General features: G+C 43.6%; 1 protein-coding gene across 4 annotated transcripts in view; it reads left to right on the top strand.

The window, feature by feature from the left end:
• LOC141100179 (uncharacterized) overlaps positions 1–15,526 on the top strand; it is a 33,781-nt gene that overhangs the window by 5,170 nt on the left and 13,085 nt on the right. For 2 of the 4 annotated variants that reach the window (XM_073588475.1, XM_073588474.1), the window contains exons 2-4: positions 4,269–4,432; positions 6,108–6,299; positions 6,385–6,508. In XM_073588475.1, the coding sequence (XP_073444576.1) occupies positions 4,274–4,432; positions 6,108–6,299; positions 6,385–6,508 (475 nt within the window). In that variant the 5' untranslated portion in view covers positions 4,269–4,273. The remainder of the gene's footprint in view (positions 1–4,268; positions 4,433–6,107; positions 6,300–6,384; positions 6,509–15,526) is intronic. The other 2 variants (XM_073588477.1, XM_073588476.1) reach the window with 2 other exon arrangements.

Genomic DNA, 15,526 nt, shown 5'->3' with positions numbered 1-15,526 from the left:
AATTTTCACATACCCCCAGACCTGAGAACAGACAGGGTGGAGGTGTTGGTTTGCTCCTTTCATCACAATGTGCTTTCCAGGTCATCCCCCCGGTTCCATCACTTACATTTCCTTCCTTTGAAGTCCACGCCGTCAGACTCTTTAAGCCCTTCTCCTTACGAGTGGCGGTCGTTTATCGCCCTCCAGGCTCCTCCCGCCAGTTTCTAGACCACTTCACCACCTGGCTTACTCACTTTCTGTCCTGTGACATCCCCACCCTCATCATGGGAGACTTTAACATCCCCATCAATGATCCGCTCTCCCAGTCTGCCTCTCATCTTCTTTCTCTAACTTCTTCATTCGGCCTCTCACAGTTTACTAATTCTCCTACACATGAGGACGGGAATACTCTGGACCTGGTTTTCTCCCGTCCCGGCTCGCTGCACGACTTTACTAATTCACCTCTCCCGCTCTCGGACCACAACCTTCTTTCCTTCTCTGTCAAGAATTGTCTCCTCACCCGGGACACCCCCACTTACCACACTTATCGGAATACACGTACCATTAATACCCAACAGCTTAGGGACAATCTCCACACATCTTTAGCCCCCATCTCCACCCTCTCCTGTCCAGACATAGCATTGTCACACTTCAATAATACACTGAAGAATGCCCTAGATGAAGCAGCACCTTCTATACGCAGAAAGACCCGACACAGACAAAGGCAGCCCTGGCACACAACGCAAACACGCTCTCTTCAGCGCTGCTCGAGGTGTGCAGAGCGGCAGTGGAGAAAATCTCTCTTAGCAGAAGACTTCATCCACTATAAGTTCATGCTCAAAACCTATAACTCTGCCCTTCATCTGGCCAAACAATCCTACTTCACCACCCTCATCACCTCACTATCCAACAACCCAAGACGACTTTTTGAAACCTTAAACTCCCTCCTGAAACCTAAAGTACAGGCCCCCATCACCAACCTCAGCGGTGAGGATCTGGCCACTTATTTCCTAGAAAAAATCAACCACATCCATCAGGATATCTCAGCCCTATCTCCTCAGTGCCTGGATCCCCTTCCCTGCCGCACCTCAAGCTCACTAGACATCTTTGAGCCTGTTTCAGAAGAAGTTTCCAAGCTCCTCGCTTCTGCTCGGCCTACAACCTGTAACAGTGACCCTATTCCTTCACAGCTCCTGCAGTCTCTCTCACCAGTGGTCACCACTCACCTGACTAAAATATTTAACCTCTCTCTTTCTTCAGGTATATTTCCCTCCTCATTTAAACATGCCATCATAACCCATTTACTTAAAAAGCCATCCCTGGACCAGAACTGCACTGCTAACTACAGACCTGTCTCTAACCTTCCCTTCATCTCTAAACTCCTGGAACGTCTGGTCCACTCCCGTCTAATCCGCTATCTCTCAGATAACTCTCTTCTAGACCCCTTACAATCTGGTTTCCGCTCTTTACACTCTACTGAAACTGCCCTCACTAAAGTCTCTAATGATTTAATAACAGCTAAATCGAAAGGTCATTGCTCCCTGCTGATTCTCCTGGATCTCTCTGCCGCATTTGACACTGTGGATCACCAGCTCCTCCTCACTATGCTCCGCTCTATAGGCCTCAAGGACACAGCCCTCTCCTGGTTCTCCTCCTACCTCTCTGACCGCTCCTTCACTGTATCTTTTTCCGGCTCCTCTTCCTCTTCTCGTCCCCTTACTATCGGGGTCCCGCAGGGCTCAGTCCTAGGCCCCCTCCTCTTCTCTTTATACACTGCCCCTATTGGACAAACAATCAGCAGATTTGGGTTCCAGTATCATCTCTATGCTGATGACACCCAATTATACACTTCTTCCCCTGACATCACCCCTACCCTAATTCAAAATACCAAGGATTGTCTGTCTGCTGTCTCTAGCATCATGTCCTCCCTCTATCTGAAACTAAATCTCTCTAAAACTGAACTTCTTGTGTTTCTCCCCTCTACTAACCTCACTCTACCTAACATCGAAATAACCCTGGAGGGTTCAACCATAACTCCCAAGCAGCATGCCCGCTGTCTTGGGGTCATATTCGACACTGAACTTTCCTTTACTCCGTACATCCGATCACTCAGTCGCTCTTGTCACCTGCATCTTAAAAACATCTCCAGAATCCGACCTTTTCTCACCTTTGAAACTGCTAAGACTCTTACTGTCGCTCTTATTCATTCTCGTCTGGACTACTGCAACTCTCTTCTGATCGGTCTCCCTCTTACCAAACTTTCTCCTCTCCAATCCATCTTGAATGCGGCAGCCAGGGTCATATTTCTGTCCAGCCGCTTCACCGATGCCTCCATCTTATGCCAGTCATTACACTGGCTACCTATTCGCTACAGGGTCCAGTATAAACTCATCTCTCTCACCCACAAAGCTCTCCACTGTTCTGCACCGCCTTATATCTCCTCTCTCATCTCTGTCTATCGCCCTACACGTGCCCTCCGTTCTACAAATGACCTAAGACTAACATCCCCCGTAATCCGAACCTCGCACCTCCGTCTCCAAGACTTCTCTCGTGCTGCTCCAGCTCTCTGGAATGCACTTCCCCAGACGATCAGACTGATACCTAGCCCTGACCTATTCAAGCGCGCTTTGAAAACCCATCTCTTCAAAGAAGCCTATCACATCAACTACTCATCAAGCTAACTTTGCCCTGTTCCCTCCTTCCAAATATTATTCTGAATCTGCACCCTACTATTCATCTGTCTCCACACCCTTCATGCACATGATAACTGCACTTGATACTTGTCTATTGCACTTAAACACACGGGCTGATGACCGGATCATGCAGCTTTATATGAAAATCCCTATTATAATTGCCAGACCTGAATTAACAAGCATTTCTCACCTACTGTGTCCCCCCATTTCCTTGTAGACTGTAAGCTTGCGAGCAGGGACCTCACTCCTAATGTCATTGTTTGAATTGTCTTAACTTGTATTGAATTTATTGTCTGTACATGTCCCCGCTTAATTGTAAAGTGCTGCGGAATATGTTGGCGCTATATAAATAAAAATTATTATTATAATATACGCAGCAAATCACAGCATGTTGCAATTTTTTTTCTCAGTCCAATCTGAGCTGAGAAAAATTTGCAGATGAGCAGGTACTCATAGATTAACATTGGTCAGAGTGTAATCCGATTTTTTTTATCAGATTGCACTCCCGTTTTTCACGCAGATCAATATGAGCCCTTAAAAGGGAACCTGTCAGCAGGATTGTGCACAGTAACCTACAGACAGTGTCAGGTCAGTGCCGTTATACTGATGAAAATGATATGTTGGTTGATGAAATCTGTCTTGTGGCTGTTTGTTAGTCTTTATTTTCAGTTTTGTGTTAATGAGATTGTCGTGCCCTAAGGCAGCGTTCATGTATGTGGTGCTCTGATTAGATACTCATAATGCAGACTGCTCACAGGTCACTGATCCGCCCCCTAGTTTGCATAATGAATACCATCACATACAGAATAAAAAAAAAAAAAATGCTTCTGCAGGCAGGTGCAGGCCCGTGGCATAATCACATGGTTACGGTGTACTTAATCCCTTTTGCAGATTTACTTGAGCAAGGAAAAAAAAAATTAATTTAGAAAATTTCGCCCGTCACGCCTGCGCAGTAGCAGCTATCGGTTTGTATAGCGATTCGATAGCTGCTGTTGTGCAGGTGCCGCCATCTTGCTGGAGAAGATAAAAAATGCCCTCCACCAAGATGGCACTGCCCGCGCATGCACAATGGTAGCTCTCGGAGATCTGTGCAGGCGCCATCTGTGATCAGGCGCCATCTCGGAGATCTGTGCATGCACAATGGTAGCTCTCGGAGATCTGTGCAAGCGCCATTTTCAAAATGATTTTTTTTTCTCGCACAAGTAAATCTGCAAAAGGTATTAAGTGCTGCAGCACAGGTGTCACAGCCGGCACCTGTTTTTTTTTCTTCAGTATGTGCTGGTATTCACTATGTAAACTAGGGGACAGGTCAGTGAGGGATGAGTGACCTGTCAGCAGTCTGCATTATGAATATCTGACCCTGTGTGTAGGTTACTGAGCACAATCCTGCTGACAGGTTCCCTTTAAGGAAAAAAGATGAGCACCAAAGATACGGTTTGTCCTCAGGGAAGGGAACTGCATCTCAGTCATTTATGCTCATAAGTGTTGGGTGTAATCCTTGTATATAAGTCATTTATAGCATATTAGGTAGATATGTCTTAAATGTCACAGTTGGGAAAGCCACTTTAAAAATACTTTTTTTTTTTTTTTTACTAGAGTCTATGGATAATTTTAATTTCTGTTGCAGTCTCTTTAAGAACGTCTTCTATGAAACAATGGTTCTATCTGTGACTGAACCCTGTGGGATGTACAAAGGCAGAAATGTGGCAGAGAAGATCCTAAAGCTCACCCTAGAGATCATCGACCTACTGACTGGAGAGGTGAGGAGAAATTATGTCATATGACATCACCTTTCATAAAACCGGGACATGACAGGAATGGATTTTCAAAGTCTATATAGCAGGTGTGGACGAAACCTTGTCTCCAAAACTGTAATATAAGTCCAGACACACGCCACTGACCTGCTCTGTGTGCCACTACTAACAATGATGGGTGTCTACTTGTTTGCACCGTAAATCAGTTTTTAGGGTTAAGCATAGACACATGGTCATAATCTCTCTATTGATCAACCCATCCATCAACCCATTAGGCTGAATTTGTACAAATATCTATTTAGAGGGTTATTCCCATCTTAATAGATGGATATTGCTGGATAGTGTTTATAAATACAGACACTTTTGTCATTTACTGCTTATTAAAATGTGTAGCTCTTTAGATATTAAAACTTTTTATTTTTTTTACTTGTTGCCTAGAACAGGGTTCCCCAACTCCAGTCCTCAAGGCCCACTAACAGGTCATGTTTTCAGGATTTCCTTTGTATTGCACAGGTGAAGCAATTATCACCTGAGCAATACTAAGGAAATCCTGAAAACTTGATCTGTTGGTGGGCCTTGATGACTGGAGTTGGGGAACCCTGGCCTAGACGACCGCCCACCACTGATGTAAAGCTCAAAGGGAATCTGTCTTCAGATTTTACCATCTATTCTGAGAGCAGCATAATATAGAGACAGAGACCCTGATTCCATGATGGAAAACTTGCTATAGTTTTGATAATCTTCTGCCAATAAAATTGTCATTTTATCACTAGAGTACTAGTAAACCTGATGTCATGTAATCATCCATATTCATATCCTCTGTACAACCCTTTCTCCCTTTTCTTCACTGATTGGTAGCCTTCTGTCTATGCACAGTGTACGTAGAAAGCTGCCAATCAGTGTGGGCGGGGTTATACAGAACACAACATTCAAAGGACTGGTAGATCTGCAGTAGATAAAACAGTAATTTTATCAAAAGTGCATCAAGCAGCCTCAGTAAGTGATACATCATTGGAATCAAGGTCTTGGCCCCTACATCATGCTGCTCTCAGAGGGGTAGCAAAAATGTGTTGACAGATTCCCTTTAAAAGCACTGAGCTGGAAAGGATTAGAAGGAAACTGCCCTCCAGCAATCCTGTCTTCAAAAAAGTACTCACAATCTAAATGGAAAAGAACTTGTAAGCGCTGTTCATGTTCTGCTGTCTAGCTGCGGCGGCCGGTCTCCAAGGCAATGAATTGCAATCAAAAGCAAAGTGTTAATTTAATATCTCAAGATCGACTGACAATTTTTCTTACCAATAGATTGGCTTGTATTTACAATCACCACCCAACAACACCAATTTATGAAGATGGGAGTAAACTTTTGATCACTGCCTTGTTTGCACTTCATACTTCATTACCTGGGTGACCTGTCATTCTGTACTGTGCTATTAAATTTCAGTTCTACAACTCACATGGCTTGTAGATGGACCGCATCACATCCCGAACTTATGTGCCAAGTTATTCAAATTGTTGTTACTGAAAAGATGCCCCTGGGGATACGGGGCAGCTACTATGGCTACTGAGCCAACAGTGTGTTAGCCATTGCTGGCTCCTAAATTTTTCATGTGTTTGCCAGACCTTGCCATCATTTGTTTAGGATGTGTATACAGGAATATTTACATGCGGTCTACATATTTAGGATTATAGATTAGTAAAAAAGACATCTAGTGAACATGTGATTACCAGAAAGTGCCTCCATGCGTCAGACGGATGGAGCAGGAGCCACAGCCCCATCATCGAGCCTCCACCTCACTCACAGATACCTGAGAGATACAGTGATCAGAAGATCCTGGACCTCACCAACAAGATGATTGAGCTGCTGACCGGAGAGGTGAGCGCTGCTGGGAATACTGGGACATTATACAGTAACACAAGGGATGATGTGTCTGGGTGATGACTGTATCATTGTGTGTCAGGTTCCTATAAGGTGTCAGGATGTCACTGTCCATTTCTCCATGGAGGAGTGGGAGTATATAGAAGGACACAAGGATCTGTACAATGGCATCATGATGGAGAGCCATGAGCCTCCCCCTTTACCAGGTAGGAGGAGACATACATTAATTGAATGGAGACGGAAATTTTCATTTGATTTGATTTATCACTTACACACAACGGATCCTATTTATTAAGGCCAGGATAGTACCGTAAATTGTAAGGTGAGATTTAGGACAAATTTATAAACGAAAATACACACATTTTCACCTGTCAGGCAAAAAATAATTTTATGTTTGTTATGTTGAGGTAAAAATATACACCGAAAAAAATATGCGCTATGTTTAATTACTCTATTGATCTCCCACATTTTTTTTTTTTTAATCAAGAAACTTTTATTGAATCATTTATTACAGATTAACAACAGAACAGTTTCAAATATAATACCAAAAACCAGCCACAAGAGGTTTGCGTAATTTAATATAAAAAAATATTAGTATTGAAATTTGAATCAAGTGACATCTATAGCTTTAGCTCCCCACATTTGGCAATAATGGGCATGGCCACACTTATATACAATATACCACCAATACACGAAAAAAGCATAACCACGTACAATATAGGCTATAATTCACATTAAAATCTCAGTCTTTATTATGGGTAGATAATTTTATGGATACACACCAGAAGGCAACAATCTGTAGGAGGAGATGCCATCAGGCCTGTACATCTGATGCCAATCTGTGCACTTTGTGCACCTATGTAAGGGTTGATGTGAGACTATGTCTCAAACCATACTTATACACATTAGAACGAAATACATTATTCCTACATCATATATGGTCCCCCAAACAGATATATTAATGAAAGGACCATGGAAAAAAATTTTCCAGCTTGGAACACTCACCAGTTACTAATAGGCAAAAAGGGCAGAGTGTAAATCCAAAAATGAAGATAGAAATATTTTATTCACATAAATAGCAATACATAAAATCTCATATATAGACAAAACATAGGGGGTTCATAAAAAAGAGGGGAAGGAACAAACAACAGAATATGTTGCACGGGTCTTAGTCAAACATATAGAGGTGTGAAGATGGCATTTATTCTAATTATATCACCGTTGCAGCCAAAAAGAACCCCAAATACCAGAATGTAACCAAATAATGCTGTCACATAGGGTTTAATAGTATAGTGCAAATATCGCTACCATAACTCACTGTAAAGAGTATGAGTGGTTCAATAGGAGTCTAATGGCTGCAAAAAAGACTGCAAAAGCAGCCTGAATATTCAAGTAATAAATAAATTAACAAAAGGCCAGTCTCACCCATAGTCCCTCTTTCAAGAACCCGGAAAACGCAGCCCCAACGCGCGTTTCGCGTTGGCTACCTCGGGGGGCCGTCCTAGATGTGTCCATGCTGCTATAAGTATGCTCCATAAGTATGTCCACCTGTAGCAATCAACGACGCGTGTATTGCTGTAACGCGCTGGAGACTGCGTCACATCCGGCAGTCCATGACTGCTTCCTTTTTAGACGTGGCACAGCCATGGGAGCGGCGTGTGCGCCGTCCTATGCAAATTTATTTCTTGGTTACTGGGAAAGAGAGATCTTCCCTGACGGCGCACACGCCTCTTCCCAGATCCTGGGGTGGTATCGGTTCATTGATGACATCCTGTTCATTTGGCAAGGTACTATAGATGAAGTGGGGATCCGCTTTATCTCAACGTTTAACAAACAATGGGATATAATGAGGACCATTCTGAGGAGGCATTGGCCTGTGCTTTTGACTGACCCCTTTCAAAATATCTTTCAAAAGGCCCACTTATGAGGCAGGACTGTGGAGTCGGAGTCGGTGCTCATTTTGGTGGAGTCGGAGTTGGTATAAAATGGACCGACTCCGACTCCTAAAATATATAATAAATTGGGTACAGTAGTTCAATGCAGAATTTGCTGAATATTTTTTCATAGGAATTTGGGAAAGTTATGAAATGTCCTATAAATGACTTTTCTATTCCTGATCTAAGGCTACATTCACACACAGCGTTTTTCCTGCATTTTTTGAGGATACGTTTTTCAATTGCAAAAGCAGATCAGCTTTTTAAAAACCGCATCACCTGAAAGGTTTTTGAGCTCATAGATAATGTTTTCAATAGCAAAAGCAGATTAGAAATCTGCTCTATCTACTGTATATATATATCCATTTATCCATATCTGTCTATCCATGTCATATCTGTACCAAAAAGAATGAAAGCCGGGTAGTACACAGACTAACACTCCCTTTTTTTAGCACCAGTCAGGTACACCTCATAGCTGCCCAAAAGGACGCCCAGGACAGGCATTGCTCGTCTTCAGTAACAAATCAATATCAATTGATAGTTGGAATAAATAGACTGCATTCACCACATCTTCTTAAGGTGCAGGCTTTATTTTCAAATGTAGGGGTATGCAGTATGAGGTTCTGCAGCAGCTGAGGTGTGCAGTATGAAATTCTGCGGAACAGTATGAGGTTCTGCCCCCCCCACTAGGTTTGATCCTGGCTATGCCCATAGTGTGAATGTAGCCTGCGGATCTAGGCTTTATCTTGCTATAAGTCATAGTGTGTGTGTGTATATATATACAGTGGGGCAAAAAAGTATTTAGTCAGTCAGCAATAGTGCAAGTTCCACCACTTAAAAAGATGAGAGGCGTCTGTAATTTACATCATAGGTAGACCTCAACTATGGGAGACAAACTGAGAAAAAAAAATCCAGAAAATCACATTGTCTGTTTTTTTTTTCATTTTATTTGCATATTATGGTGGAAAATAAGTATTTGATCAGAAACAAGCAATCAAGATTTCTGGCTCTCACAGACCTGTAACTTCTTCTTTAAGAGTCTCCTCTTTCCTCCACTCATTACATGTAGTAATGGCACCTGTTTAAACTTGTTATCAGTATAAAAAGACACCTGTGCACACCCTCAAACAGTCTGACTCCAAACTCCACTATGGTGAAGACCAAAGAGCTGTCAAAGGACACCAGAAACAAAATTGTAGCCCTGCACCAGGCTGGGAAGACTGAATCTGCAATAGCCAACCAGCTTGGAGTGAAGAAATCAACTGTGGGAGCAATAATTAGAAAATGGAAGACATACAAGACCACTGATAATCTCCCTCGATCTGGTGCTCCACGCAAAATCCCACCCCGTGGGGTCAGAATGATCACAAGAACGGTGAGCAAAAATCCCAGAACCACGCGGGGGGACCTAGTGAATGAACTGCAGAGAGCTGGGACCAATGTAACAAGGCCTACCATAAGTAACACACTACGCCACCATGGACTCAGATCCTGCAGTGCCAGACGTGTCCCACTGCTTAAGCCTGTACATGTCCGGGCCCGTCTGAAGTTTGCTAGAGAGCATTTGGATGATCCAGAGGAGTTTTGGGAGAATGTCCTATGGTCTGATGAAACCAAACTGGAACTGTTTGGTAGAAACACAACTTGTCGTGTTTGGAGGAAAAAATACTGAGTTGCATCCATCAAACACCATACCTACTGTAAAGCATGGTGGTGGAAACATCATGCTTTGGGGCTGTTTCTCTGCAAAGGGGCCAGGACGACTGATCTGGGTACATGAAAGAATGAATGGGGCCATGTATCGTGAGATTTTGAGTGCAAACCTCCTTCCATCAGCAAGGGCATTGAAGATGAAACGTGGCTGGGTCTTTCAACATGACAATGATCCAAAGCACACCGCCAGGGCAACGAAGGAGTGGCTTCGTAAGAAGCATTTCAAGGTCCTGGAGTGGCCTAGCCAGTCTCCAGATCTCAACCCTATAGAAAACCTTTGGAGGGAGTTGAAAGTCCGTGTTGCCAAGCGAAAAGCCAAAAACATCACTGCTCTAGAGGAGATCTGCATGGAGGAATGGGCCAACATACCAACAACAGTGTGTGGCAACCTTGTGAAGACTTACAGAAAACTTTTGACCTCTGTCATTGCCAACAAAGGATATATCACAAAGTATTGAGATGAAATTTTGTTTCTGACCAAATACTTATTTTCCACCATAATATGCAAATAAAATGAAAAAAAAACAGACAATGTGATTTTCTGGATTTTTTTTTCTCAGTTTGTCTCCCATAGTTGAGGTCTACCTATGGTGTAAATTACAGACGCCTCTCATCTTTTTAAGTGGTGGAACTTGCACTATTGCTGACTGACTAAATACTTTTTTTCCCCACTGTATATGTATGTATATATATATATATATATATATATATATATATATATATATATATATATATATACATACACACAGTACAGACCAAAAGTTTGGACACACCTTCTCAATCTAAGCGTTTTCTTTATTTTCAATGAAAATTGTAGATTCACTCTGAAGGCATCAAAACTATGAATTAACACTTGTGGAATTATATAATTAACAAAAAAGTGTGAAACAACTGAAAATACTGTGTGTCTTATATTCTAGGTTCTTCAAAGTAGCCACCTTTTGCTTTAATTTCTGCTTTGCACACTCTTGGCATTCTCTTGATGAGCTTCAATAGGTAGTCACCGGAAATGGTTTTCACTTCACAGGTGTGCCCTGTCAGGTTTAATAAGTGGAATTTCTTGCCTTATAAATGAGGTTGGGACCATCAGTTGTGTTGTGCAGAAGTCTGGTGGATACACAGCTGATAGTCCTACTGAATAGACTGTTAGCTTTTTTCTTGCCATAATACAAATTCTAAGTAAAGAAAAATGAGTGGCCATCATTACTTTAAGAAATGAAGGTCAGTCAGTCCGAAAAATTGGGAAAACTTTGAAAGTGTCCCCAAGTGTATTGGCAAAAACCATCAAGCGCTACAAAGAAACTGGCTCACATGAGGACCGCCCCAGGAAAGGAAGACCAAGAGTCACCTCTGCTGCGGAGGATAAGTTCATCCGAGTCACCAGCCTCAGAAATCGCAGGTTAACAGCAGCTCAGGTTAGAGACCAGGTCAATGCCTCACAGAGTTCTAGCAGCAGACACATCTCTACAACAACTGTTAAGAGGAGACTTTGTGCAGCAGGCCTTCATGGTAAAATAGCTGCTAGGAAACCACTGCTAAGGACAGGCAACAAGCAGAAGAGACTTGTTTGGGCTAAAGAACACAAGGAATGGACATTAGACCAGTGGAAATCTGTGCTTTGGTCTGATGAGTCCAAATTTGAGATCTTTGGTTCCAACCACCGTGTCTTTGTGCGACGCAGAAAAGGTGAACGGATGGACTCTACATGCCTGGTTCCCACCGTGAAGCATGGAGGAGGAGGTGTGGGGTGTGCTTTGCTGGTGACACTGTTGGGGATTTATTCAAAATTGAAGGCATACGGAACCAGCATGGCTATCACAGCATCTTGTAGCGGCATGCTATTCCATCCGGTTTGCGTTTAGTTGGACCATCATTTATTTTCCAGCAGGACAATGACCCCAAACACACCTCCAGGCTGTGTAAGGGCTATTTGACCAAGAAGGAGAGTGAAGGGGGGCCTACGCCAGATGACCTGGCCTCCACAGTCACCAGACCTGAACCCAATCGAGATGGTTTGGGGTGAGCTGGACTGCAGAGTAAAGGTAAAAGGGCCAACAAGTGCTAAGCATCTCTGGGAACTCCTTCAAGACTGTTGGAAGACCATTTCCAGTGACTACCTCTTGAAGCTCATCAACAGAATGCCAAGAGTGTGCAAAGCAGTAATCAAATCAAAAGGTGGCTACTTTGAAGAACCTAGAATATAAGACACATTATTTTCAGTTGTTTCACACTTTTTGTTAATTATATAATTCCACATGTGTTAATTCATAGTTTTGATGCCTTCAGAGTGAATCTACAATTTTCATAGTCATGAAAGTAAAGAACACTCTTTGAATGAGAAGGTGTGTCCAAACTTTGGTCTGTACCGTATGTATGTAATCGATATTATACAGTGTATTACATATTTACAATTTATTAGTTTTTTGTGTTCTAAAGCTGTATTCCAATAAATAGATATTATGTTCTATCTAAATATCTTGATTATTGTATCATAGAAATGATTAAATGTCTGATGTTCACATTGTACTACAATAAATTTTTCACTTAAATATAAGCAATATATGTGGGAGTCGTGGAGTCGGTGTAAGGGAAATTGAGGAGTCAGAGTCGCAGGTTTGGCTTACCGACTCCACAGCCCTGTTATGACGGCACGCTGCAGTAGAAACCTCAGGGATATTCTGTGTAGAAGGCACTATGTGGGTAATACTAGGCAGATGCTACCGGTTGGGAGACAAAGAGTTGCATTTTTCCCTTGTGGGGATTGTATTGCGTGCAAAAATCATATGAGGGCGAGTTCTTTCATGTCATCGAATGACCACAGAGAATTTCAAATTAGATGCCAAATTACATGTAGAACATCTAATGTGATATTATCAGGTTCCTGACAGCGCCGGCATGCAGCCTCCGCTGAGCAGGGATTCACCTGTACTGTAGGGGCCCGGGGACTGGAATAGCCGGAAAGTACAGATGCACGGGACCTGAACGCTGAAGCTTTAGCAAGCAGGCACAGGACCTATGGTCATGTGACTGCAAGGGGGGGGCTTAGCGTCCTGCTTTCAGAGATGATAGAAAACTCAGAGTCAGGCAAAATGGAGGTTATACACAGTACGGGCACAGGAGGGATAAACAGACGGGAGGTCAGACAAAGCCAAAGGTCATACACAAGAGGGCGGTGCGGTACCAAAGAGACGAGCAGAGAGTAGTCGGGTCACAAGCAGAGAGTCATACACGAGAGAGCGGTGCGGTGCAAGAGGGGCAGGCAGAACTCGTAACAGGGATAGAACCGGATCAGAACCAAACAAGCAACAAGTTATCAGGCACAAAGCACACGTACAGTTGTGGGCAAAAGTATTGACACCCCTGCAATTCTGTCAGATAATACTCGGTTTCTTCCTGAAAATGATTGCAAACACAAATTCTTTGGTATTATTATCTTCATTTAATTTGTCTTAAATGAAAAAAGAGAATGAAGCAAAAAGCAAAACATTGATCATTTCACACAAAACTCCAAAAATGGGCCAGACAAAAGTATTGGCACCCTCAGCCTAATACTTGGTTGCACAACCTTTAGCCAAAATAACTGCGACCAACCGCTTCCGGTAACCATCAATGAGTTTCTTACAATGCTCTGCTGGAGTTTTAGACCATTCTTCTTTGGCAAACTGCTCCAGGTCCCTGATATTTGAAGGGTGCCTTCTCCAAACTGCCATTTTTAGATCTCTCCACAGGTGTTCTATGGGATTCAGGTCTGGACTCATTGCTGGCCACCTTAGAAGTCTCCAGTGCTTTCTCTCAAACCATTTTCTAGTGCTTTTTGAAGTGTGTTTTGGGTCATTGTCCTGCTGGAAGACCCATGACCTCTGAGGGAGACCCAGCTTTCTCACACTGGGCCCTACATTATGCTGCAAAATTTGTTGGTAGTCTGCAGACTTCATAATGCCATGCACAGGGTCAAGCAGTCCAGTGCCAGAGGCAGCAAAGCAACCCCAAAACATCAGGGAACCTCCACCATGTTTGACTGTAGGGACCGTGTTCTTTTCTTTGAATGCCTCTTTTTTTCTCCTGTAAACTCTATGTTGATGCTTTGCCCAAAAAGCTCTACTTTTGTCTCATCTGACCAGAGAACATTCTTCCAAAACGTTTTAGGCTTTTTCAGGTAAGTTTTGGCAAACTCTAGCCTGGCTCTTTTATGTCTCGGGGTAAGAAGTGGGGTCTTCCTGGGTCTCCTACCATACAGTCCCATTTCATTCAGACGCCGACGGATAGTACAGGTTGACACTGTTGTACCCTCAGACTGCAGGGCAGCTTGAACTTGTTTGGATGTTAGTCGAGGTTCTGTGTCTCAATCTAAGGAGGCTAAACAGGCTGCTAAGAAGCACACTGCATTTTTTACCGTGCGTACCACTTGCAAGACTGCCTTGCCCAGACTAATCCGTTATGCACGGACTGCGACCCGGCCTGCGCTCAAACGCCCCTCGCCGCTGCTGCGGGGCTTCCTGTGTTTAGTCCCCCTGAGTGGGCTGCGTCCGTGTCACGGTCGGTGGAGTCACTGACCCAGGCCATAGAGTCCCTCCGATAAGCCTCTTAAAGTCAGAAAGCGGGGAACCGTTCACCAGCAGGGGTCGTACTCGCTCAAGGGATGGTCAGACTAGAAAGCGGACTCATGATGCGTCTCCTAGTCACACTTGCGCTTCCGCACCGGCGGTTTCTGTCTCTCGCTCTCCCTCCTAATATTCGCAGCGAGCACGACTCTGAATTCGAATGTGACACGTCAGCCCCTCTGAATCCTCCAACTGACCAAGAGTCGGTTGATTCTCTTATAGAATCAGTCAATAGGATTCTGGAGTTGGAGGAGGAAAATATTTCCGCTCCACCACACGCTATCTCTTTTAAGAGGACCAAACGTGTGCGCAGGTTATTTGTCAACCATCCGGAGTTTAAGGACATTGTCCAGAAACATAGGGATCGGCCACATAAGCGGTTCACAGGGCAAAAGTCTACTGAGACTAAATACCCTTTTGCTCCAGACCTAATGAAGGTCTTCTACGCAATTACTTGTTGCGGTATCCGGCAGACACTGACAAAGTAGGCAGTCGTCTACTTTCCTTCAGTCACACATGGCTCGCGGTCGTCCACGATAAGTGGGTCAGGGAGCTGGTTTCCTCCGGATACAAGATAGAATTTTCGTCCCCCCCCTCCGACACGTTTTTTCCGGTCTTCACTCCCTAAGAAAGACAAGAGCCTTCCTTCGGGCTGTTCAGGCTCTGCAATGGGACGGAGTCATCATTCCGCTCCCTCATCACGAAAGGTTCAGGGGTTTTTATTCAAACCTTTTTGTGGTTCCAAAGAAGGACGGGACGATGCGGCCCATACTGGATCTCAAACTGTTAAATCAGTTTGTCAAGGTACGGCGATTCCGAATGGAATTTCTCCAATCAGTTGTCGCTTCCATGGAAAAAGGAGAGTTCCTAGCATCCATCGACATCAAGGACGCTTACCTTCACATTCCGATCTGCCCGTCCCACCAGCAGTTCCTGGGTTTTGCAATTCATGAGGAACACTTCCAGTTCGTTGCCT

This window comes from Dendrobates tinctorius, unplaced genomic scaffold, assembly GCF_039654945.1.
Source record: "Dendrobates tinctorius isolate UK_male_01 unplaced genomic scaffold, ASM3965494v1 ptg000103l, whole genome shotgun sequence".
In the NCBI taxonomy this organism is placed as follows: domain Eukaryota; kingdom Metazoa; phylum Chordata; class Amphibia; order Anura; family Dendrobatidae; genus Dendrobates; species Dendrobates tinctorius.
Note: the sequence above shows the minus strand (reverse complement) of the source record. Positions and strands in the feature narration are given on the sequence as shown.